Source organism: Plectropomus leopardus, chromosome 5 (genome assembly GCF_026936395.1).
Source record: "Plectropomus leopardus strain MGB_pleo_1.0 chromosome 5, ASM2693639v1, whole genome shotgun sequence".
Classification (NCBI taxonomy): domain Eukaryota; kingdom Metazoa; phylum Chordata; class Actinopteri; order Perciformes; family Serranidae; genus Plectropomus; species Plectropomus leopardus.
In genome coordinates, this window is record NC_142180.1 from 5,800,765 (window position 1) to 5,825,283 (window position 24,519).

Genomic DNA, 24,519 nt, shown 5'->3' on the forward strand with positions numbered 1-24,519 from the left:
CTCGGATTGTCTGTGTCCTGCTAGACTGAGTCTGGGCTTTTGCGTTAATTATATAATAATTAATTAGATAATTTGTTGTAGAGGTTTACAAATGGTAAATGGACCTGCACTTGTATAGTGCCTTTCTAGTCGTTTGATCAGTCAAAGCACTTCACACATTCACATACACATTCATACACTGGTGGCTGAGGCTACCGTACAAAGTACTACTCACTTTTTGAAACACTCACACACTAATAGAACAGCCATCGGAAGCTATTTGGTATCTGTTGTCCAAGCCACATCCGCCCCAACGACTCACCGAAAGAACAAGGCAGACATGCCTTATTGTTGCTCGCTCCGAAATCTTCTCCAAAAGTTGCTCAGAGGCTTTTGATGGTATTTCCCGTAGCACAGATAGCAGAGGTGGAGGAGAAAGCCAGCTTAGATATCTGGCCATTGGTTCATAAAGTAGTTCATAAAGCCTGCCCCTCAATGTTAGTGAATAGGACATAGACCAAACTAAAAACTCAAAGTACACGCCAAATAAAATATTCCCAAGGTTTCTGTCATTTCAGGTAGTTCTTATCACCCCGATGTTTCTTCAAGTGATCATTTTCCTGATTTGGTTTAATGAGTCATTAAATTCTACTAAAAGGGGATTTTCTACCACGATTGACGGCTGTGTGTCCCAATCAGTGCACTCACATTCAATGGCTCTGTGCGATTGAGTCAAACTTGTGTTTTGGTAAGAACTCCTCTTGCACTACTGTGTAGACTTTCGCTCTGAATGATGTCACCGTCGCAAGATAGCAGCGGCCATATTTTGGATATTTTGACTTCACTTAAGCATGGTGGGGGCAAGTGGGGACACATTGTCTATCTTTATATAGAATTTATGGTTCCAACCTTTAACTTTGATTGTTCATTTAGTCATGAATATTATGTAATTAATCATACAAAATATCTCTCCGCTCATTGTTTCTGGTTTTTTCTCGTGGGAATAGACCAAATTATGAGCTTTTTATGATCTGATCCATCCTCTGTGAGCAGCCTCAGGCTACTGCCACATGCTCATATTCTCATTATAACTATGATGAACAAAGGTCATTGAAATTAATTACCTTTGTTAGTGGAAGACTTCATAGTCAAGAAGGAAATTGAAAAAAAGTGAAAAAAATTATTTCATAAAGCCACTATTTAATAATTGATTAATCTGCAATAAGGCGTGCCCAGTCCTGGTGTAAATCAAATGTGTGGCCTGTTTTCGTGAAATCAGTGTCACGTGGTGAAACAGCAGATCGGCTGAGCCCTGAGATGTTCATTTCTTGGAAAATGTCATGGAAAAGGGCGAAGAGTCGAGCATGAGGATCAAGGAGAGTGTGTACTGAAAGTGAATCCACTTCCTGAGACTCAGTTCACCTAAGGGTTCCTGAGGATCGGGGACTGACATAAGAGAGGGAGAGAGTGACCTTGACGCTTTTAGGGAGAGAAAATGACTTTTCCATCCACGCCGGCTGTGAGGATGAGGGGCGACGAGTGACACAAGAGAGCTTAATTCTGCCGGGCAGGATGGAGGGAGGGGTTGGAGGATGCACAGAATGGATGAGCGAAGAGGCAGAATCCAGCATTTGTCTGGCAAGGGTCATATCTGATTAAAGTATATGAGTCCAGTATGAGGGGTAATTTTCATCAGGCAGCCAGATAAGCCCGAGCCACACAGACAGAGATTCTTTGTTATTCAGCAGGACTCGATCACAGGCGTGTGTCCTCCGCTGCCGTCACAATCCCTGCTGATTAACACAGAAATCGAGAGGATGCTCTGTTCCACTTTCTCTTTCTATAGCCCCCCTTTTCTCTTTTTTCCCCCTGTCAGTCTCCCCTGTGTGTCTTTTTATCATACAGAGCCTGGTAGGCATCAGGCATCAGGAAAAAAACCAGGATTAATTCCCTTAAATTGATTTGTGTGCTCAATGTAGGTATTTTTCCTCTCTCAATTTAGATATTTGGACTTTTGAATTACTCAATTCTTCATCCAAAGTTAATTATTTGTAAACTACTCTTAAAATACCAAGTAAATCCCAGACCTCTGAATCTCTTTCAACATTGTGTTTGGTGGGATTAAAGGTTCTGTATGTAACTCTGGAGAAAGACTGAATTGTTAAATCTCATTTCCAGGTCCTCAACAGAGGAACCGTTCTGTATATAATGGCCGACTGTGGAAAGGTGGGGCTGAGTTGTCTTGCCTTTGAGCTGGGACTGGAGGTAGTAACAGCCCCAAAACAAGTTCTGTGTAAAACAGATGTGACCATGGTGTGACATTTTGACGACGTGGTTATGCGTGCAGTCCATCACGGGGGATGTGAAAAGCAGCTGTTAGCAAATTCAAAGAAGAATAACAGCGGCCATAAATGTCGTCACACTAGGAAAACAAAGAGATTTGGTAGCTCATTACCTTTCGAGGAGAGGACGACATCGGCTGCCATATAATGGAAACAGTAAATGGTTGTTATTGATATGTTATGTCATTGTTATTGTTTATAAAGTGCTGCAGATGCATGTACTAAATGTCATGCTAGAGTCAGATGCTCATGTGTGACATGTCACGCCTGTCACACCTCTTTTGATTGCAGGATGCCACGATGCGGTGTATAATCACACACTGGTATAGACGGGGGACTTCATTGCAGCCCTATAGCGCCATCTCTGTATAAAAGCGGCTACCAAGACTTTGGGATTGTAGTTGGACTGAACCACAGGCCCAAAGTGTTGGTATTTGACAACCAGGGAATGAGACTCAGCTGGCAGTAGGAGAGTTTGATGATACATCAATTAATATTGATTAATATTTCTGGGATCATACTATACCAATAGAGTAGATGAAGGGCAAGTTGTCCTTCTAGTGTGACTTTTATCAATCTAAAATCATTTAAGGCAGAAACTGATTTTATTAATGCAAAGAATTTGCCTTGTATTAAGCACATCAAACTTCTTTATGTGAATGTATTTTTCACACTTAGAATGGTAAATATTTGTGAATGTCACTCCAGTTCACTCCAACCATGTGTCATAACATGCATCATCTCATTGTTAAAATGTATCATTACACCCCTAACTGGCAGTGATATGTAGATGATGCTATTCTGTGTGTATTAACAGTTATTACTGGTAGTGGCCAAATAAGGACAGAGCATGCTGCAAGCTTTAAACATGAATGTAAACAAATGAATGTAAAATTTTAAAAAAATATTCAGAAAATCTGCTTTGCAAATGTTTTATGAGGAAGGAAATAGGCACGCTTAGGCCGCAGACAAACACAAAAGGTGTTTGGTGGTTCACATGGCATCTTTAAGTAGTTGCAAGACAGGTAACAGATATCTGTGCCAAGATTTCCTTTTCCATATGCAGATCTTTGTTTACTGTACGATTAGAAAGATGCATGGATATAGTTGGAGTTGAGAGATGATGTCTACAAGTAGATTGGTTTATGAGGCTAATAAAGCTAAAAATAATAATTAGATGATGGCTGATGGGCTCTGAAACATACTCTGCCACTTTTGCTCTCCATTCCTATTGTTTATTTGTTTGTAACCAAAGCCTGCTCAAATGTGATTGGTCAATCATGCTCAGACTACAAATTGAAAATGCTCCTGATACTAAAATCTTGATTCATTTCGGGGTCGTGCTCATGACTACAGCTCTGGTTTGAGTGAATGATGGCATTAGTGTCATAATCCGTTACAACCTTGTTGTGGATTATCCCTTAAATATCCTGTATGCACATTTGAACATACATAGTACTGTGTTAGCTCTGTTAGAACCAGGCTCCTCTTCCCTCTGTTAATATAATACCTGCAGAGTGTTTTTGACTTTTCCAGGGCAGACAGCAGCCAGACATACACAAAGCCCCAGGGACAAATTAACAAACTTTTTGGGGGACTTAGGTTTTTGCATAAACTGCTTTCTAATTCCCAGTGGATAATCAGACTAAAATACCTTCAGCAGTTAATATCTTGTAAGTAAATGCTCTGATAAGAAATGAGAGTCCATTTTTACTGTTTGAAGGACAAAGGAGTCAAAGCATGAGCAGCTGCTTTTGATTATGATGCTGTTGACAGAACAGTGTGTAAAACGCATCTTCAAATCCAGCATTGGTCTTCCCCTCAAAAAATTGTGATCAGCAGGCTGGAAATGATTAATATGACCTAAAGAAGTGCTTGGTTCCAGTGAGTCGGACTCTTTCTATTGATTCTACATTGATATTTTTATCTAGCACCTACTCTGCTGGGGTTGCTAATCATGAAATACCAATGCCTGGTCAATGACTGTGCATCAGACACGGACACATGGAGGCGCCCTTTGGTGAGACACACCAGGGTTGTCATTTTTTTGATGCTCCAGGCAACTATGGTGGTATCCCATTAGGGACAATAGTAGGTCAGAAATACATTGGACTCTTACATTTTGCTGGGAATTTAAATGGGGCTAAATTTTACCATTCTATGTTAAGGTGACATGGGCAGTTTGAAAAATGTTGGTCACTTAGTAACACGACTTAAAGCCATCAAAATATCAACATAATCTGTTAGAGTTCTAAACTTAAGCTGGCATTAGATGTCCTGACATTGATGTTACCTTGATTTGAAAGCAACAAGTTACTTTACAGTACTATAGTCTGTGCAGAGTAATGTGTCACTGTTCAAACTACTTTTGCGTTACTTTACCAAAATAACCGCAGAAATACCACAAGGCATATAAAATGAAAGAGGCGTAGTCGTAGTAGTTTAACCTTACTTTTGTAATGCATTACTCCCCAACACTGGCTTTGCTTTTAACACAGAGGTCAGACGACTCAATATCACCCTAACTTTGTCATTGTAACACATGCACAGTAATGTTTCAGTGGCAGATGGATTTAATTCTGGCCCCAAAAGATAAACAAGCATTTCCAATTATTTTGGACTCTTTTGCCTAAAGTTTCACATCATCGATGAAATGGTCTATGTCATTTTGGACACTATACTTGTTTTGTCTCTACCCACTCCACCCTGATACCTTTTCTATGACAGATCACAAGCTATGGTCAGTTAGCAGTTTAACATGTAGTCTGACATGTCTCACCCAATTACAGCACAGATTTATGGCGCCATGATCACCTAATCTCACATAGTGACAGACAACATACTGTACATTTAATGAAGCTTGATCCTGGTTCATGGTGAATAGAAACATTATTTAGAGTTAACCATTGTTTTAATTGAATCCAATTGGCACCTTCATCACATTTATTATCTGACTTTTAATGGACAAAGCTAAAAATATTTCTGAATGTCCTCGTCAGTTGTGACAGCTGAATATCTGAAGGCCATGGTCAGCGTCCGCAGTGACTCACTGGATGCCATGATTGATTTAAGGGTCAGCGAGTCCAATACATTTCCTCTGAGCCGATCTTTGAACGGCTGATGTGATCTTAATTGAGTCTAGTCCGTCTTCGCGGGTAAGGAGAAGGAAGAGAGAAACACACAGTGTTCAGATCCACAGAGGTGCAGGGAAACTCACAAAGATAACTGATGGCACTCACATCAAAACACAAGTGTGTTCACATAGTTTTTCAGTGGTTCTCTGTACAAAGTGTATTTCTTTTTTCCCTTTTTTGGTTCTCTTGTTCTCTTGTTAGATGACAAAAGAAGCATCAAGTCCCTGTTTCACACTCGTGCACTTGCCTCACAAGAGTCAAAAGGACATTGTGCGTTACACTTGTAGTGTGTGATTGCTAAATCAAAGGCAAATTACTTTAAAAAAAAAACTAACCACCACTAATGATATTACATAATAATATTAATATTATTATAATTATTTATTTATTTGAATATTTAAGTATTCATATATGTATTTATGGCCCTTAAACCCTCCATACAATTCAACTGAGATTTGTCTTGTTAAAATTGAGCAAGTCAATTTGCTGCAGAGTGAGACCTTGCTTGAACTGCATACACAAGTTATAGCTGTGTCAAGTAAGAAACACCCCCCATTAACCAGGTACAATGACTGACACCTCAATTAACTGATATAATAGGCTTTTTATGTTCATTTAGTGGCTACAGATAGAGTAAGCTAAGTGGTTTGATCCACTCATGGTGGTTTGTAACTTTCACTTGTATGTAGACTTAATGAGTTTGATACTGGTTGGAGTGAAACCTGCTACTTTCTGTTCAGCTGTTATCTGTGGAATCTGTGTGATCCAGTATCACTGAGTCAGAAGTTCATTACACACATAAGGGGCTGTACTTTATCCTTGGAGCTTTTGAAATTTTTCATTGAGCCTTCTTGAGTGACTAGGGGAAAATGCATGATCCTCCCGCACCATAAATAACCATATTTTACAGTTTCTGGCTATAATAAATGTAGCGATTTTAGAGATTTTTAAAAAAGAAAACATGTCTTTATACCCATTCGAGGGTTTGCGGTTCTGGGTTTTTTTAAATAAATATATCACAACAATTTAAAGTTGAATATCCCTCCCGTAAATCAAAAGCCACAGCTCTCTCCTCAGTGTTTAAAAATATATTGGAGGTGCCTCTCCCGTTTTGCGCCAGCCTCTTCCCTCTCATAAATAACAAACAGTCCCTTACAGCGCCTGCCTTATATGAAACTTTTCATAGCAGCATTCTGGAAACTACACATGAACTCTTTACTTCATAGATTAATATGTAAGTTATAAAACTGTGAAAAACATGGATTAGTGTGGTGTGTTTTTGCTTTCAGAGAGGAGAAACGTCTTTCTCACCGATGCATTTGCGGACATCATTAGGTTGTTACAGGGCATACAAGTGGCATCCAAGAGCCAAGTTTCTCTATGTGTATGCGCAGGTCAGTTAATGCTGCGGTATATGTTCACTGCATGAAAATATAACCTTAGGGAAATCTGTTAAAGGTCTGTTTTCCTCTCTCAGCAAGCTGTGTGCTCCCAGTCCAATATCCATGTTAACTAGTCGGAGACCAGACACAACCAGGCTCTCTGACTTCAGTTCCCATTGGAGAGTCCATTCTGAGAACTGCACAACCCTGCTACAGTAGTTTAAGTCTAGATGATACTGCACCATGTCTGTGGGCAAGGTAATATTAATATTGTACATTAAAAAAAAAAAAAAAAAAAAAAAAAAATATATTTATATATATATATATATATATATATTAGGCATATATATTATATTATATATATATATATATATATATATATATATATATATATATATATATATATATATATATATATATATATATATATATATATATATATATATATATTATATATAGGCATATATTTAAAGATATATAAAGGTTGATGTATTAAACACAAGTACTATGGCAGAGCAGCATATTTAGGAAGTGACTCAGAAACCCCTGCTGAATAGTTTAATACTGAAACTGCAGTAAGGAGCACAGATTTACCACAAGATTATGATGTTAGCTGCATTTTTGTAACCCAATCTGCAGGGATGAATTGTTTACCTCCAAAAAGTCTTGACATTTTTAGTCTATCCAGTTGTGTAGTAGTGACAATGGTTGTGTTGTATTTTCTTTTTACAGGTAATGGTGTAATGTAACAAAGTAACTTTGTTACAGTATTCAAGTACTTTGTAGGAGTATCTGTACTACTGATTTCTAATATTTATGCCAACCAGCTGGTCCATCCCTCCAGCATCCAGTTTCATTTAGATATGAGAAAGAAAAGGTCTGAATGGGGAAAAGTATGTCTTACACACATACAATGTTTACATGTTCGTACACACATAAAGGCTAATGTTGCTTGGAGTAATGTTTGACTCCTCTCCCCTCTGCTATACAAAATAGCGATCATTGAATATAATGCAATGTGCCATATAAACACATACAAAAATGCTTAATATTTTAAGATCAACAAAGTAAAAGAGATAATCATTTTCCTTAAGACCAGACTTAGATTTTGCTCATTAGGATGTAGCTGAGCTGTATGAGGCATCTGAAAATCAACTGAAAGTTCTTCTTTTCAATGATCACACTAAAGCCAGAGCACTACCTTCAGGCTTCAGCCATTATTTTCCTGTGGAGAACAATGACGTTGGACCTTGCTGAAGTGCTTTGGGTAATGTACATGTCTGTACTCAAGTTACAAATATTATCAACATTACTCCTGTTTGCAGTAGAGCTTCAGAAGCAAATAAATCCACTTTTATGTTTTATAAAGACTTTGCAGGCATTCTTAGTTTCTTCTAAATTCTCAATAAATAAAAAATATTAAAATATATTTTTATATTTTATTTGATTTATTTAACAAAACAAAGGTATATTGGAATCACAAATTAACCTAAAGTGCATGTTTTTGGATAGTGGGAGGAAACCGGAGCACCCGGAGTAAACCCATGAAGGCACGGGGAGAAAATGCAAACTCCATTCAGAAAGAGGCCCAGAACCATCTTGCTGTCAGGTGACAGTGCTAACCACCGCACCACTGTGCCCCCAAAATCAGTGTGTTTACATGGACATAAAAAACCTTGGAAGAAACTGGGATGAATACGCAAAATGTGAATAACCCAGTTTCTCTGTGCTCATGCAAACACATATCCCCAAATATGATCATAACCAGGATGAGCCTTATAAACGTTTTTTCATGTCCATGTACCCACAGTGATTGTAGAGAGAATTTTTTTTTGTCTGGGCTGAAATCTTGGCGTCAATGTAGATTAATCATTTCAATGTGTTAAGAAGGAAATGTCTTTGTCTTATCACTCAGCAATCCCTGGGAATTCTGCTGGCTCTCTAAACGTCAATGTTGACAGTAAAGAAGGAAAAATCGCTTCCTCTTTCACTTGGCAATCCTTGGGAATTCTGCTGGCTCTCTAAACGTCAATGTTGACATTGAAGAAGGAAATCTCTTCCTCTTTCACTCAGAGATCCTTGGGAACTGTGCCTGCCGATGTTGACAGTGTCCAAATCAGGTGTTACAGGTTTAATGGCAGCTACAGGACCAGCATTTAAAACTGTGGTGGCTGCAGCTCTGTTTGCTGCACCATTGCCAGCTAAGCTCCAACACTAAAGCTCAGCAGCAAATGGCTCCACAGGGTGTTGATTTGTAGAAAGTTCGAAGTTGGAGGCAAACTGGAATGTATGACGCTCCATCATAGAAGTAGGTGGTGTATGCCTCCATGTCATTGCTGAAAGAGCAAATCCATGGCCACTAAATCTTCAGCATTGGAACTCCCAGATGGCTCTCTTTGTAGATGAGCGCCATTTGACGATTGAGGATCATACCAGTTCTGTTGTTGGTTCTCGTCCTTGTAAATGAAGTCCATAACTACTGAATCTTTAACACTGGAAGCTCCAATTGGCTCTCTCTGTGAGTGAGACCTGTGAGCTGATGGATTAGAATAGTGTAGTCGCAGGTCCTCGAACTTACGGATGACAACCATAGCCAATGAATCATCAAAAGCATTGGAAGTCCCAGATGACTCTTTCTGTAGGTGAGTGTCTTTTGGAGTTGCAGTATTATACTGGTATTCTTTTTGGTCCTCTTCTTTGTAAGGGAAGTTAATGGATACTGAATCTTCACTGTTGAAAGCCATGGATGGCTCTCTGTGTACGCGAGCACCATTGGGGATCTGAGGAGCATAGTTTGCTACTCCATCAGTCGAGTCAGTAGAATCATCAAATCCATATGAATCATCTGACTCTTCTTTGGGGCAGACGGTCATCAACTCAAAGGCAGTTTCTACATAAGAGCTGGTGTCCATGTCCCCATCTAGGTACTCCATTGTGATGAAACAATGTTGCAGAGCTTCCCCAGTCGTGATTCTATTAGCAGCATCAACACTGAGCAACTGTTCTAGGAGGTTTACAAATGCTAGCCTGTCTCTTAACTCAATATTGTTCCCTATCACTGACTGGCTTTCTACTGCTTCTGCCAAATTACTGACAGTATCAAAAATCCATGTGCTCTTCGGGGGCTTTCGACCATGGTCTCTAATGCACTCCTCTGGTGTCTTCAGTCTCCATCGTGGTTTGGTTGAACCCTTTTCCCTAGTGAAAAACTGCTTGGTGTACTTACCAGCATTCAACAGGTGGTCCCTTGGCTGACCAAGGAGATTGCAAATGGCTTGCATCATGCTGAATGGAGAGCTAATACTAAAGAGGTGGAAGACAAAATACAGGTATGCGAGGACACATCCCAGTCCCCACATGTCAATCGCCTCAGTAATTGGGAGACCCAAGTCAAACCAAAGTCAATGAGTTTCACCCTGAGGGGCTGATCCTGATGGTTGACAAGCATAACATTGTCAGGTTTCAGGTCAGAGTGAATTATACCAGCATCCTTCAGGGCTTCAAATGATACAAGTAGCTGCTGTGTAATTGGACAGATTTCATTTTATATCAGTAGTGCCCTTCTCTGCTCTACCAAGTCCATGAGACTCCTGTCTAGCATCTCGAAGGCAAAGCAAGACCGGCCTTGATATGTGAAATAGTCTTTGAATTCCACTATGTTGTATTTCTCTGGATCAAGGAAGCTAAGTTCTTGAAGCATTTCCACTTCTCTGTAAATGGCATCTTCTTCACTCTTGTGGTGGATCTTGATGGCCGTTGTCTCAAGAGTTTCGAGGCTGATGCACTTGGCAACTTTCCCAAAACATCCCTCTCCATTAAAGTCCACTATAAGGTAGCGAGCACACTTGCTAGAGAGTATGTCCTGCTTTTCTACCTCAAATGGTTCACACATTGACTCCATTCTACAATCGTTGTAATTTACATAAGCCATTTCTATTGACAAATGTTTCTAAATACTTATCGAAGTGCAGTTGATGTAGCTAAATTCTATGACCCTGTAACTTGTTTGCTATCTGAGTGCACTGGTGTCATAGACGGAGCACTCAAACACCAAGTGCAGTGAAAGTGACACTTAACCGTCCATTGTGCTGGATCTACAAGTTTGCTTTCATTCACTCTGCGCTCTGTGTCTCATCTTATCCATTAATGTGATCAGCTCTGACCAGATCTATTGATCAGTTATTTACACCGCGAGTCAAACTGCTGCTGAGGGATAAAAAAAATAACTTATGATGCATTTCACGTCTGCTGCGTTTACAGACCGGCAAAAACTTTTGAACTAAGAGAATTATCAGAACAGTGGAAATACATTAGACACTGATTTCTGAAACTGCTTCAATACTGAGACCATTCCAGCCACAGCTACGAAACAGGCTGCAGTGTAATCCTGACGGGCAATTGCACACCCTCAATTCACCAACTAAACATGCTTTTTTTATTGCCACTGACAGGCTCGCATAGATTTCAAAATAGTCTGTTCATGTGTGTAACCAAGTCTCACTTTTCCTTTAGGTGCAAGAATAAATAACTATTTTCCATCACATAGCTTTGTTTCTGCATGCTTTGTTAGTGAATAAACTAGACAAAGACCACTTACTTTGACGGTATTCTTCCTCTAAAATTTGTATTGAAATTTATCTGATATCACTCTAAAGTTTTCAGTAGATGAAGATGAAGGTGAAGACAGTTTTAACAGTGGCATCAGTTTACCAGATCAAGTAAAAGAAACTGCTGATAGAAACTAACTGACGTGATACATGACATATTACCACTTAACAATGCAGCTCTACAGAAGTATTCAGCTATGTCTGTGACAGACGATTACATTTAGCTGCATACATCTGAGTTTTTAGCAGTTCTAGCTTTGGAGCATAGGTCTGTTTTCTTCTGGGATTCACTGAACTCAGCTATTGGCTTGATTGTCATGACATTTGTACACACACTCACAGTTCTATGACAATGAATCCTACTGACTTTGGTGATCCTCTTGACTGTTCTCTAGGACCACTATGACAGAGACATTTGTGATTTTTAGTAAAGGTGGGACTAAGTCATGGTTTGCAATTAGTTTCAAATGTTTGCACCCAAGTCCTAAATTCTGAGTTTTGAGTCCTAAACAAGTCATAACGCACTCTTCACTGCTCTTCTGTAGTTGAACTAGCATCATTTTAGGCATACTTGTATCTTGAGGGCTCACCAGCAGATGGAGACATAAAATACAATGGTTTTCTATGTTTTTAATACTCATTTATTGTGCAAAAAAAGGAAAAATACTTCATCTTAGCACTGATGTTTTGTACATATTGACTTTGTCAATAAAAATAAATATCGCTTCGTCATATCAGCAAAATTGGTGTGTTAGCCATTTCTAATAGTTCATTTTAAAGCAATATCTGTTGATAGCGATATTGTGCAGATATTGTCATTCATCCCTAAAAAAAGAATTGCTGACATCGCACTTTCATAGTATAAAACAGGATTAATCAGTTCCACCACAGAATTAATTATATGTTTTTCTGGCCTGTTTTGTTGCATTTAATTAATCTTTATTTGAAAATTGTCAATAACTTTCCCTTCCCAAATTTGTAAGATACCTTTGTAAGGCCATTCCTCCTTTAAAGTGATGTTGTGGCATGCTTAATGCTTTGTTAAAATTAGATAAAAAGATTAATGTTAACAATAGTTGATTCGGTCAAAAAGGGAAATGAACTTATTCACTTCATTCACTTTTTAAACAACATACATCTTAATCTTCAGGCTTTGAAGAAATATTTTCAAGTTTAAAGGTTCAAGTCTGAGTGGAAGTCATTGGTGTTAAGTCCAAGTTTCAAGTCCTTTTTGATTTTGTCAAGTCTAAAGTCATCATTGCATGAATGAATAAATTTATGAAATGAAACCTCAAAGGGAATTTGCTTTCTACAAATGAGCATAAAAGAGAAAAATCAACAACATATAACATTTTTTTAAAAGCATAATTACCAGAAATTTCAAATTTGTGACTTGAGTTGACTCAATCCAAGTCATGAGACTCAAGTTCACACCTCTGTGTTTGAGAAAATGTCTCCATAACTATGGGTTGGATTGTGATAAAATTGGGTTGCACACATTTATGTCCACCCCGGGTTGAATTGTATTGTATTTGTTGATCCTGTGACTTTTCATCTGGCACCGACAACAGGTCAATAATTCAGTATGATTGTTTTGTGTTTTTTAATTTTTTGAAGACATGGCCATTAATCTTAGAGAGCATTCCCTCCAGTGTAATACAACCTCAACTCATTTCACAAAGTTCAACTAAACTTGACCCAAACAAAGATGACAGACAGGAAATTAAGCTGGGTTTGTTTGCAGTTGCCATCTTTGCTTGGCTCAAGGATTGCAGACCTGAGAAACAGGTAAAATATGTAGGGTAATTTAGAGTCCGCCATATAGTTCTGGTTTTTCTTGTTTTTAAAAAAATAACTACATTAATCTACACACTTTACATTGTAAATCAACATAATAAATCAAGTAGACACTAGGCTACTCCTCTGCTTTGATATTTTTTTTATTTGGGGTTAACTAATCATTCATTTATTTACTTATTTTTTAATTTATTACGTTTTATTATTATAGTGGTTCTGTTTTAGTTTTGCCATGTGACTGTTTTAAGGACTTCATATACTTTGCACTATTATCTGTAATTATTATACACAATTATCTTTTTTGTATTCAAGAGTTTAAAAAATATATTGGCATACTACCAGATTTATATGACATTATTTCTTTTATTAACATTTTATCTGCCTATACATGTGGTCATTCTTTTAATCTTAATTTCCATTCGGTTCGACATGTGTGCAAATTAACTAATAAGACTGACGGTATCCCGTCCGACCACAGAGCGCTATCTCTCTCATCTTACTCCACTTTGGCTCATTTTAAATCACATCAACAGTCATTGTTGGTTTATATCTGAGCGCACAAACAACCCGGTGAGGTCTGAACCACCAATCTGTGGCAGAAAAGACACGAACTCACCTCAGGCTGCAGAATCTGAGGACCATCGTCCCACGTGAGGTCGACAAGGAAGGGCGAACTAGGGGCTCCGGGTGTCCCTGCTCTCCCACCAGCCGCACATTTCAGTCCCGGACACCTCAGGGAGGAGCAGAGGAGGCGTCGTGACTCCTGCAGTTTTTATGTGTTATTATCATCATCACTGCCTGTGACAGCCGCGGGACGCCGGGTCTACACTCACAAATTCTTTGCTCCTTCATCCAACAATTACGCGTTTTGAAGGTCGGGAAGAGAATGGTGACACCTTTTCTGGTACGTTTCTTTCCTTGGATGACGTTGTAGGCAGTTGTACTCTGCCAGTGTATTGTTTTTATTTCACTTTTGGAAATAAATCAAAAAGTGGGCGCACAATGTCCTGTTTTTATCCGTGCGTAAAAGCTGCGCCGGCCGTTAACGAATGACGCGTTTTGCTTTTAGTCAGTGAAAGCTGGGGGAAGTTTTCAGAGGCACAGATGAGCACCTGTCAGACGGAGATTTTGGCATCTGAGGGAACCTATTGGATTATAAAAATATCCGTTACTTTGAAGGACAATAATTTTGGAGCGTTTGGTTTTTGTCATTTTGCGGATTTTGTGCGCCTTGGTGACAATTCAATCCCTCCTGCGGTGATTACATGGTAAAAACAATGTTTTTATGCAACACGAGCGCAATAAAGGACTGGAGCTATTTTCTGTCCCAGATATTGCCTCTGATGAATAAAACTACCGGCTTGGTAAACATCGACAAAGCGGAGGAGGTGACGACCACCATGGTTACAGCTCTGCAGCCGGACAGCGCCATGAGCGCAAGTAACCCGCCTCTCAACTCCAACCATACCTCGGGCATGGAGCACGTCTTTCAGTACTCTTACTCCGAGAGTGACCTGCTGTACACGGACTACCGGACACCGGCGCGAGACTCCATCCCGCTGCCCAAAGCGGTTCTTTACCTGGTCATGGCTGCGCTGGTGGTGGTGGCGGTGGCGTATGCGATAGTTGGACACCTGGTCAAAGATGTGGTGAATGAGTTCGTTGGTATGTGACCTCGTATGTATGTGTGTGTGTGTGTGTGTGTGTGTGTGTGTGTGTGTACACATTACTACTGGGATTATTGAAAAGAACATGGAAAAAAATCATGTGAAGAAATGAAGTAAAGGTGCAGAAGTAAAATGAAATGAGCAATTTATAAAGAAATGACACCAAGATTAGAAAGAAAAAAGAGTAAAATTACAAGAAATGCACCAAAAAAAAGCCCCCAAACAAATAAAAACATAACAGTCGGAGCCCAAACAAACACTTAAAAATTAGAATAATTCTGTAAAAAATATTTTAAATATATAATTATGATAATCAGACATTTAGTTTTCTGGACATTTTCCCCTTTCTTTTAAAATAATAATTTTCTAAAAATGAATTAATTCTATTAATTTCTTGCAATTTGCGGGACATTTCTTGCAAAGTTGCTCATTGCCTTTTTTGAAAGAAAATCAAACTAATTAGCTCAATTAGTTCAAAGGTTTAAACACTTGTGAGAGGCGTCTGAATGCAGCATGAGACAAATGTTGTTAGTCCAGGTATGAAGGTTAATATACAAATACCATAGTAAAATAGTAGTGAAAATGACCTTTTTTCTAATTTTGCATTTAGACCCTCAGACCTACTGAACAGCCCCATGGGCCCCGAGAGCCCACTTTGAGAATCACTGTTTCAGAGAAAAATGCTCTAATTAAAGACTTCGAACAAGGCTGCCTAATACTAACAACACCGAATGCAAACATCTTAATTAATTGATGAGTGAAGAGATCTGGGGAGATACAGGTTCTTTACTAATTGAATATGTACAATGACAGTAACCAGTACACAGTGGAGAGTATTTTGACATCCTTCCACCCAAAAAATCCCAAGTAGTAAAATCACTGTAGCCGTGCTCTCAAATCAGCCAATGACCTTGTGCAGAAGACGTCCAGACAAACTACACGATCAGCAAGTATCTGTGTGAGAAATGGAGACGAGGTCTGCTGTTGATCCATTTTTGAAGAGCGTCCTGTGAGCGATACATAATGAATGAATGAAGGAAACAATGAGTCTATTTTTAGGACACTGTCATCTCATAGTGCTGACTAGACCTGATAGTCAGCTCATTACATCCGGTGATTTAAACCAATGTGGAGAATTTTGCTCGTTTCACCAGGGGCAGATCAGGACATGGACACATTTTTTAAGTAGCTTCACTGCAACAGATTTTGAGGTTTTGTACATTTTTGGGTGCTACTGCTAATTTAAGAATTGTTAAATATTGGATTTTTGTTATTATTAACAATTGAGGTCAATAATGGAAAAATTGGTGACGTACCTTTTTAAATATTTGGATGTAATACAATAAATTGTGTGACTGTGTCAAAAAGATATTTTTTCTAATAAATTTTAGATTTGGGGGTACTACAACAAATTCTTAGGTTGTTTTAAGGTTGTAAATTTGTAGACCTAGGATTGCAACAAATTATGGGATTATGATGACACATTTTTAAATTTGTGGGTGCTACAACAAATTTTGAGGTTGCAACTACAGATTTTGTGGACTAAATATTTTGACCTTGAGGAACCAAAACAAATTTTGGGATCATGAAAGCAAATTTTGTGTGACATCATAGCAGATTTGTAAATCTGAGATGGCCTGCACTACAGAATGTAAATAACTTCTGTTGATGCTCTCTGTGTCATGTCATAAAGACACGTACATATATAGTCTGTTCAGAGTCTCTAACAAGCCTGTTGTCTTGCTTGCTGCATATAGGTGGGGGCAGGTCGATGGTTTCTGAAGGCGAAGGTGGTGAAACCAGGGAACCGGGTAAGAACCACAGCTCACACGGATCACAGTCTGCAGCACTTAGCTTTGCCACAGAGACATGCACAGACATGCACCCCCCTTCAACTGGTCGGCAGAAAGAGCTTATCCGTCGGTCTACCTGCACCTCGCCTGACCTTCCCACCTTCATATGAGAACTCACACATACACATTCACACAAACACACAGGCACCACAGTGTTTGGACTCCTGGGCATTTTGCTGAAGTGTAAATGTGGAGGATGTGTGTTTTATGACTGCTTTCCTTCTCACCAGAGAAAGGTTGAGAATATACCATTAAATATCCTGCTCTCAACATAACGCTTTATTCTTCTGACATAGTGCAGTGTCAGAAGAGCCAAACAGCCTGTTGTAGACATGTTACAGTTTGCATATAAAAAACCCAATATATACAGTAGAATGAATGTAGAGAAGACACATTTATCTATAGTTTTTAAAGGATAACTCAGGTTTATTACAACTTGGGTCATATTTTCAAGCTTTTGGACTTAATTTCTATCAGTAGCAATAACACTGTACATGTCCAGCATTGCTATATTGTATTGCATTGCTTATGGAATATTGTTTGGATTTTCTTAACTGTCCACTTGGACTCAGCAATGAACTGATTAAATCTTGGAGGTCAACGGTCAAGGTTTACCTTGCATCTGTCTCATAGTCGTGAACACAATATCTCAAGAGCACCTTAAGGAAATGTCTTCAGATTTAGCACAAACATCCACTTGGACTCAATGAAGAACTGAATAGATTTTGGTGTTGAAAGGTCAAAAGTCAAGATCACTGTGACCTTGCATATGTCCCATTCTTGTAAGCACAATATCTCAAGAACAATTTAAGGGATTTTTTTCAAATTTTGCGCAAATTAGTGATGATAACAATTAATCAGCAGTCATAATTAACTTGTCATTAAGAATATAATCCAACATGTGAAATTCAATCTATTGGCCGAACTGATTAAAATTTGGCAATCAAAGGTCCATATCTCACAAAGACATTGAGGGAGTTTTCTCAAATTTGGCAAAACGTCTACATGGTCTCAAGAATGAACTGACCAGAATTTTTCACCATAACAGAAGAATTCACACATTAAAACAACATTTTTACACAAATGTCTAATTGGATAAAATGATGAAGTGATGGCATTTTACAACCAAAAGGTCAAAAGTCAACTTAACTGTGACATAATGTTCTACAAAAACACTTTTCGGACAGTAATCATCTTCATGAATCAGAAACACAAGGGGAGACTTCTGGTCAGATACTGAATTGGTGACTCTAATCTTGGATGCTGATGTTGAAAATTTGCTGATTGTATAGATCTTCTGTGCTGCCGGGTATGCAAAGTGTCCACGTTTTCACAACCATGGTTATAAACTTTATCTGCTACTTGGCTGGTGTGCAGGGGCATACAGCTATGAGGTTGGAATTCTTGTTTTATGTATTTGTATTGTAGTATTTGAGTCAGTAAACCAACTTATGAGGATTTTCACCATTGCAATCTCTGCAATGGGTTTAACTAGCGCAATAATACCGTATCTGATAAAAATGCAAAAATCTATGAAAATAATATCCAAGATGTAACAAATCAGAATGATTGGTTTAAAAAATGTTTTTCTGATATAATTATTAGTAGTTCCTTACAAATAATTACATTGACACAAGAGTCATAGAGACAACAAGCATTAAAGAACAAAAATGGAAAAAAGAAAGAAAATCCGATTTCAACCTGAAACTATCAAAGTGACAGGGACAAAAATAGGAAAGTGAGGTGGTCTCTTGTGGTCATGTATCAGTTCTGCGGGTCTGAGGATTCCCGTTCTGCCTTCCATCTGTTCTTCAGACTCGCGACTGTCAGCCTTAATCTCAGCTCCTCATCTGACACAAGAATGATTGATGTGTCCCAATTCAAACAGGCTCCACCGCTCTTGATGGGGCTGCTGTGCGGCAGACATCTTCCCCCAGAAACAATTTTATGGTGCTTTGCCTCTAATGGAATTACAGAAGCTGAACCCATCATAACTTTCTGTCAGATGAAGTTTGCAGCCTTGTTTTGTGCATGTTCTAAATACTCAGCTTGTTTGTGCCACTGTATGAATGTTCCAGCTTTGTACCTCCGTTCCTCTGACGCTGCATCTGGGAAGGCTTGTCATAAACTAGGTGGAAACACCTCTCAATCACCGTATTCAAAGAAAGTAGTAATATCACAGTCCTGCCTGATTCTTGTGATATTAGATCAGAAAGACAGAAAAAAGAAGGATAACATCATAAACAGCAAGAAAATAAAGATAAATTACTGTGAGAAAAGGACGGAGACCAGAACAGAAGAAAAGAAACAAGGATAGAGTTGTAATTTTTTTTTTAAGTTTATCTTATGTTGAATGTAAAATCTCAAAATGTAATAAAAGGCAAGAAAGAATTCTCCAAAATCATAAATATGAGTAAAGTGCCAGCTTCAAATGTTAAAGCTACATTAATTGATTTTTTTTGCCATCCTGAGTCAGAAGAACCACACAACAAAAAAAACGCTGATTCTAAGATACCACTTTGGAATGCTTCTGTGGATAATTTGTTTGCAAAGACTGGCTCTGTTTGTACATTCAGCAAATGCAGAGCAACATTATCATCCCATTGCATCTGTGTCCACCTGTACAATGCATTCTCATACACTGAATCATATGATATCTTACAAATTAGCGCGCCACAAATGACGTTATGTACGTAACGTATCATTGGAAATGTTGCTTGAAATAGTAAGAATGCACATATTTTATCAAAGTTTAGTGTCTCATTATCTCTGAAAATCTAAGTGAAAATAAATGTTCCCAATTATTAGAAAACCGAATTCAAAACAGCTCATTTTGAGGATAACAGCATTTCTCTATTTATTTATCCGATTATCCCTGTGTCTCTCTTCAGACTGGGTGCTTGGCTCTCGTCGAGTTACCAGCCGCAACAAGACTGAGATAAACTGCATCACCAGCAACATGAGCGAGATGAGTGAGCTGGGCGAGAGGCCCCGGCTGGTGGAAATGAGCTACATATCTCTGAACCACACCAACTGCCTGAGCTCCAACAGATCAGAGGAGACGGTGATCACCATAGACGAGACATTACAGCAGCGACCTCCGGACACTCACTCTGGGACTTAACCTGTGACCTTCTGACCTTCCTCTGGGAGAAATAAAGCAGCGAAGTGGCTTGCTTTTCTTGTTCAAGTGGATTTATAAGTCTGCCATGAATTGAAGCTCTATCCACTGTTTTGTCACCTGCAGGTTGGCTGTAATACCTGTGTAACGTTGGGCCAGAAGGGACTTTGAATTTTCAGCCTGCGCTGGAACATTGGAGGTATCAGATACTGATGTTTGGATCTAATTGGACTCCTGTCTGCGGAGATGATTTTAGAGGTCGTCTGTGGCTTTATTTGGACAAGTAGGCAGAGAGTAAAATAGTAATGACTTTGTTATATTTGTCTTCATCATACTGCCCCTTTTTTTCACATGACCCCTTGTGAAAACACAACTCTGTAAACATGACACATGCTGTTCACCACAGTCTGTAATCACTCTAACATACAATACATGCTGGGCAGTGCTTATTGTAATATTGCTGCTAGCACGGTTAAACACTTCTCTTTCATGAAACCAATCACATCAGCATTTTATTTCCCTGGATGCCGTGAGACACTACGTTTTTTGTAATAACTGTAAAATGTGTAACTAGCCCCTCATATGACACAGGGAGGCTACACATGTTAACAACCACTCCTTTTTTTATGTTAAGGTTGTAGTTACTGGGGGCAAAAAACTCACTACACAATAAAATAACAGTATTTTGTAGTTTCATGTTATTAGCTTGACGTAAACAAGTGCTAAATCACCTCGATTGCAAAAAAAAAAAACAAAACATAAAAGTATAAAAGCCATTGTTGAAGAAAAAAACAAAACTGAGTAATTTCTGTCGTCAAAGTTTTATGATTTTATGAACCATTTTGGTTCAATGTCCAAACGTGGCATCACATTTGAAGCAAAAACTCTGCTAGGTCATCTTTCTAATGTTTAATATTTCATGTCAAATGGCTTCATGGCAAAGCCTATGTTTACCTTTCTTACCTCACTGTTAAGGGCTATATGTACTGCAGCAGGTGAGTCTGTGACATCACTCAAAGCTACGAGTGATGGGGCTTATTTCTTTGTGCATGCTGTGATTATGATCCCTCCTACACACAGCTGCGTGTGTTTGGGGGAACAGTGGACAGGGTGGATTGCATTCTCGAGGGAAACTGATAATTAAATAAAATCACAGCTTAGACAAACTTTGCTGGCCAGTCTACCTGATGTCTCTGATTTATGAACTGCCTTTCTGTCTGAGATTTACACATTGCAAATATTTGGGGTGATACAGAGGGCAATATGTGAAACGGTGTGTAAGTCTGCAGCAGTGTTAATTAACCAGTTGTTAAGTGTAGGCTCAGAATCTCAACCTGCAAAAAAAGGTGTTTTTTTCACTACCCTGATGCCGTCAATTACTTTCAAGTCATCTAATAAATACTACTATCAAAAGTGCTATTGTTAAATACTTGTTAATTGTTATGTCCATTTACAACTTTGACCTCTAAGGATGTGCATGTCTGGTGTCTAATAAGAAGAGACTGTGAATGTTTATTTCTATTTTGTCGCCATCTTGTTTTTTGTTTGTTTTTTTCTGAGCCCGAAATGGCCATTTTTGGACAAGAGGGTGGAAATAACCATAATGTTAGCTTCTAGCTTGGTTAGCATGATGCATTTACAGCCATATTTAACTGTGATAAACTAATTCAAATTCTATTTTTTGCTGTGAAAACAGGCTTAAAACTATTAAAACAAAAAATACTCACCTGAATAACTTAACATTTGACTCAGTAGGGCCACTCACAGTTTCTGCGTCTGTAAGGTCCGCTTTGGTCTGTGACATGTAAATGTCGTCATCCACCCACGTGCAGCCGTTTTTTTGTGACCCCACAGAGCGTAGGCACAGCAAGTGTGCCAACTGTGCAGACAGTCTCTCATTCCAAACTCCAGTCCAGTCCAAAGTACTTCTGTCAGGCTAGTTGGATATTGGATATTCAATCTAGACTCAGCAGCATTGTTAGTTTCAACTTGTGTACTATAAAATAGAACTGCGTCCACATCCACGTGTCTGCGTCTGCATCTGTGTCTGTGTCTGTCTGCGTCTGCATCTGTGTCCGTGTGACTGCAGCTGTCCATTGATGTTCGGTGCCTGAAATATGTCTAAGCCTTTAGAGAGCCTATTATCCAAACCAAACTCTGAACAAGAGGTTTTTAGGCTACCAAAATGTTCATGTGAAACGTGAAAAATGTGATACAGTGAAACAGCGACATCAGTACTCTGAGAATCTTTGATTACATCCTGGTTACACTACCTAACCGACATTGTTGCACTGGTAGCGATATGTCTGTGCTGCAGCTTTAGAAATTCTATCAATGCAAAAACACATACAAGAGTGAAATTGTTTTTTTAAGCACAAAAAATGTTGTTAATAATTGTATTTTTTGACTTTCTGCAGTTTTTCATTTGCCTGTAAGTATTTTGGATTTTCCTATGTGTTTTTTTAAGTGCATCATTTGTGAAGCTGCAGTATGATTTTCCCATTAGGCATCAGGTCTCCAGAAGCAAAGAGACTGGTTAATAAACATCAAGAAAAGGTAAGTAGATCTTGATCTTTTTTTACAAAACCAATAATCAGACTCACTTATTGATTATGATAAATCTAATTTGAATACTTTTGTATTTCATTTATTTCCCATTTAAAATCCACTTAATTAGGTAAAATTGTGACATATTGTGTATGAATCTTATGTAATACCTATAAAGGTTTCCAAATTAGTAGGCTGTTGATCAATAACATTGATACAAGTACTCATGTGCAGCACAGGATGAAACACTTTGTTTCTGCTTTTTCTGCTTAATTAAAATTCACAGTGTCAGTGAAGGACAGTCTAACGCATCTATGTAAGGTCACAGGGATAACAGAATAAAAATGTTACCTCAGTGGTCGCCTCCTGAAGCCCTAAAGCATTTAAATAACAATTCTTAGAACTGAGAAAATTACAGATGCAAAGACTGAAAGTTTTATTATAAAAAAAAAAATCAATAGATGAAACCTGTGTGAGATCACCTTGAGGAGGCATGCTGCAGTATGTTTTTCCTATATCCATCCCTCCCTTAACAACTTGCAGTCTCAGAGGTTCTTCAATGCAGGGACCAACTGCTGTGAGGATGCAGAGGAAATACTAATGAGCACGGCACATGGCTCACACGTGTAACACGATATTTAGTGATCCAAAAGCATCTTGGGCTATCCCTGCTGGGAGACCACTACATATTCCGTCCATGCATATTCCACCAACTTTACTAGATACTGCACAACACTTAAATACCTCTAACAAAACCCTTCTGGAAAATCAGCATCTCAGTTTTTTTTTTTTAACAAAATCATTTATCTTTCAAAAAGGAGAACATTGAGATTAAGATGGATTTAATTTCACATCATAACCAACACTGGTCGCATTTTGTGCAAGAAATAAGTAGATCTGGATTTTTTTTAAAGCAAGCAAACACCCCCCCAAAGAATTGTATTTCTAATTTTCAAAATTATACATTTAAAATAATTTCATATAATATTTTAAATTTTTAAGCAGCTGTTTTTTCCAGATTATTTCCGGGTTTTTTTATTTTGTTTTTTTACTTTCCTTTTTATTTGGCTTTTCCTTCTTTTTCATATTATTATTACTATTATTATTATTAGTATTATTTGTATACATATATCTTCAGGTAATTTTCTTGTACATTTTAAAAACTGATTTCTTGCCAATTTCTGGGTAATTTTGTCTTAAGTTGCTCATTACCTTCTTCCCATGTTTTGAAAGCAATCTAACCAATTTGCCCTGGTTTCAAAGGGTTAAGCACTTGCACAGTCTGAAGTTATTCTGCCTTCCTCTATTGTGAGGACAAACTCCAGTGTGTTGTTGGCTGTCAGCTGGCTTTCCGTTAAAGAGGTGCATGACACAGGAGCTAATGAAAGAGCAGCTAGGATTGCCAGCGACCCTGCCCACCCAGGGAACCATCTGTTCCAAAAAGCTTCCCCTCGCTTGCACAGTGAGACCTCCTGTCACCTCAGCAGCTTCATCCCAAGAGCTGTCACCTTGCTTGACTAGTCCTGCTACTCATCGAGTGCCTCCAGCTCCTGCAATCACCAGACAGGACCTCAGCATCCAGCAGGCTCAGTCTGTACATGCTTACTGTGAGTATGTTTCATCATCCTGTCAGTTTATCATTCCCAACAGGAGTGGTTTCAGTGCTTCTTTGTCTTTTAAACAGTATATCAGATATTTTGTTATTGACACCAAAATCACCAAAGTCTTGCTTAGAAATTTGTATTTGATTCATTCTTGAAACTCTGAAACTGTGATGGTCAGTGGTGGAAGTTCAGATCTGTTACTTACATAAAGGTAGCTATACCACACTGCAGAAATATTGTCTTAAAAGTTATAGTTGTGCATTAAAAAATTGAAAAGTAAAAGTACTTAGATTACCCAAATTAAAATAACTCACCATACAAAATGGCCAAATTCAGAATATTGTTATTTGATTCAATATGTCCCCCTCTCGCTCTCCCTCCCTCTCTTTCCCTCTCTCTCTCTCTTTCACTCTGTCTTTCCTATGTATTTTTATTTATTTATTTATTATTATATGTAGTAGAAGCAGTAGTAATATTAATTCATAT

The 24,519-nt window shown here is 38.4% G+C and overlaps 1 protein-coding gene and 1 pseudogene across 1 annotated transcript; one reads left to right on the top strand and one right to left on the bottom strand.

The window, feature by feature from the left end:
• Window positions 1–9,167: 9,167 nt before the first annotated feature.
• On the bottom strand, window positions 9,168–10,780 carry LOC148189507 (homeodomain-interacting protein kinase 1-like; annotated as a pseudogene).
• A 3,053-nt stretch (window positions 10,781–13,833) lies between these two features.
• Window positions 13,834–21,503, top strand: LOC148189508 (uncharacterized). The gene is made up of 3 exons (XM_088077272.1): window positions 13,834–14,906; window positions 16,666–16,719; window positions 19,653–21,503. Exons 1-3 carry the CDS (start codon window positions 14,507–14,509, stop codon window positions 19,883–19,885), a joined length of 687 nt encoding a protein of 228 aa, XP_087933398.1. The 5' UTR covers window positions 13,834–14,506; the 3' UTR covers window positions 19,886–21,503.
• Window positions 21,504–24,519: the final 3,016 nt, after the last annotated feature.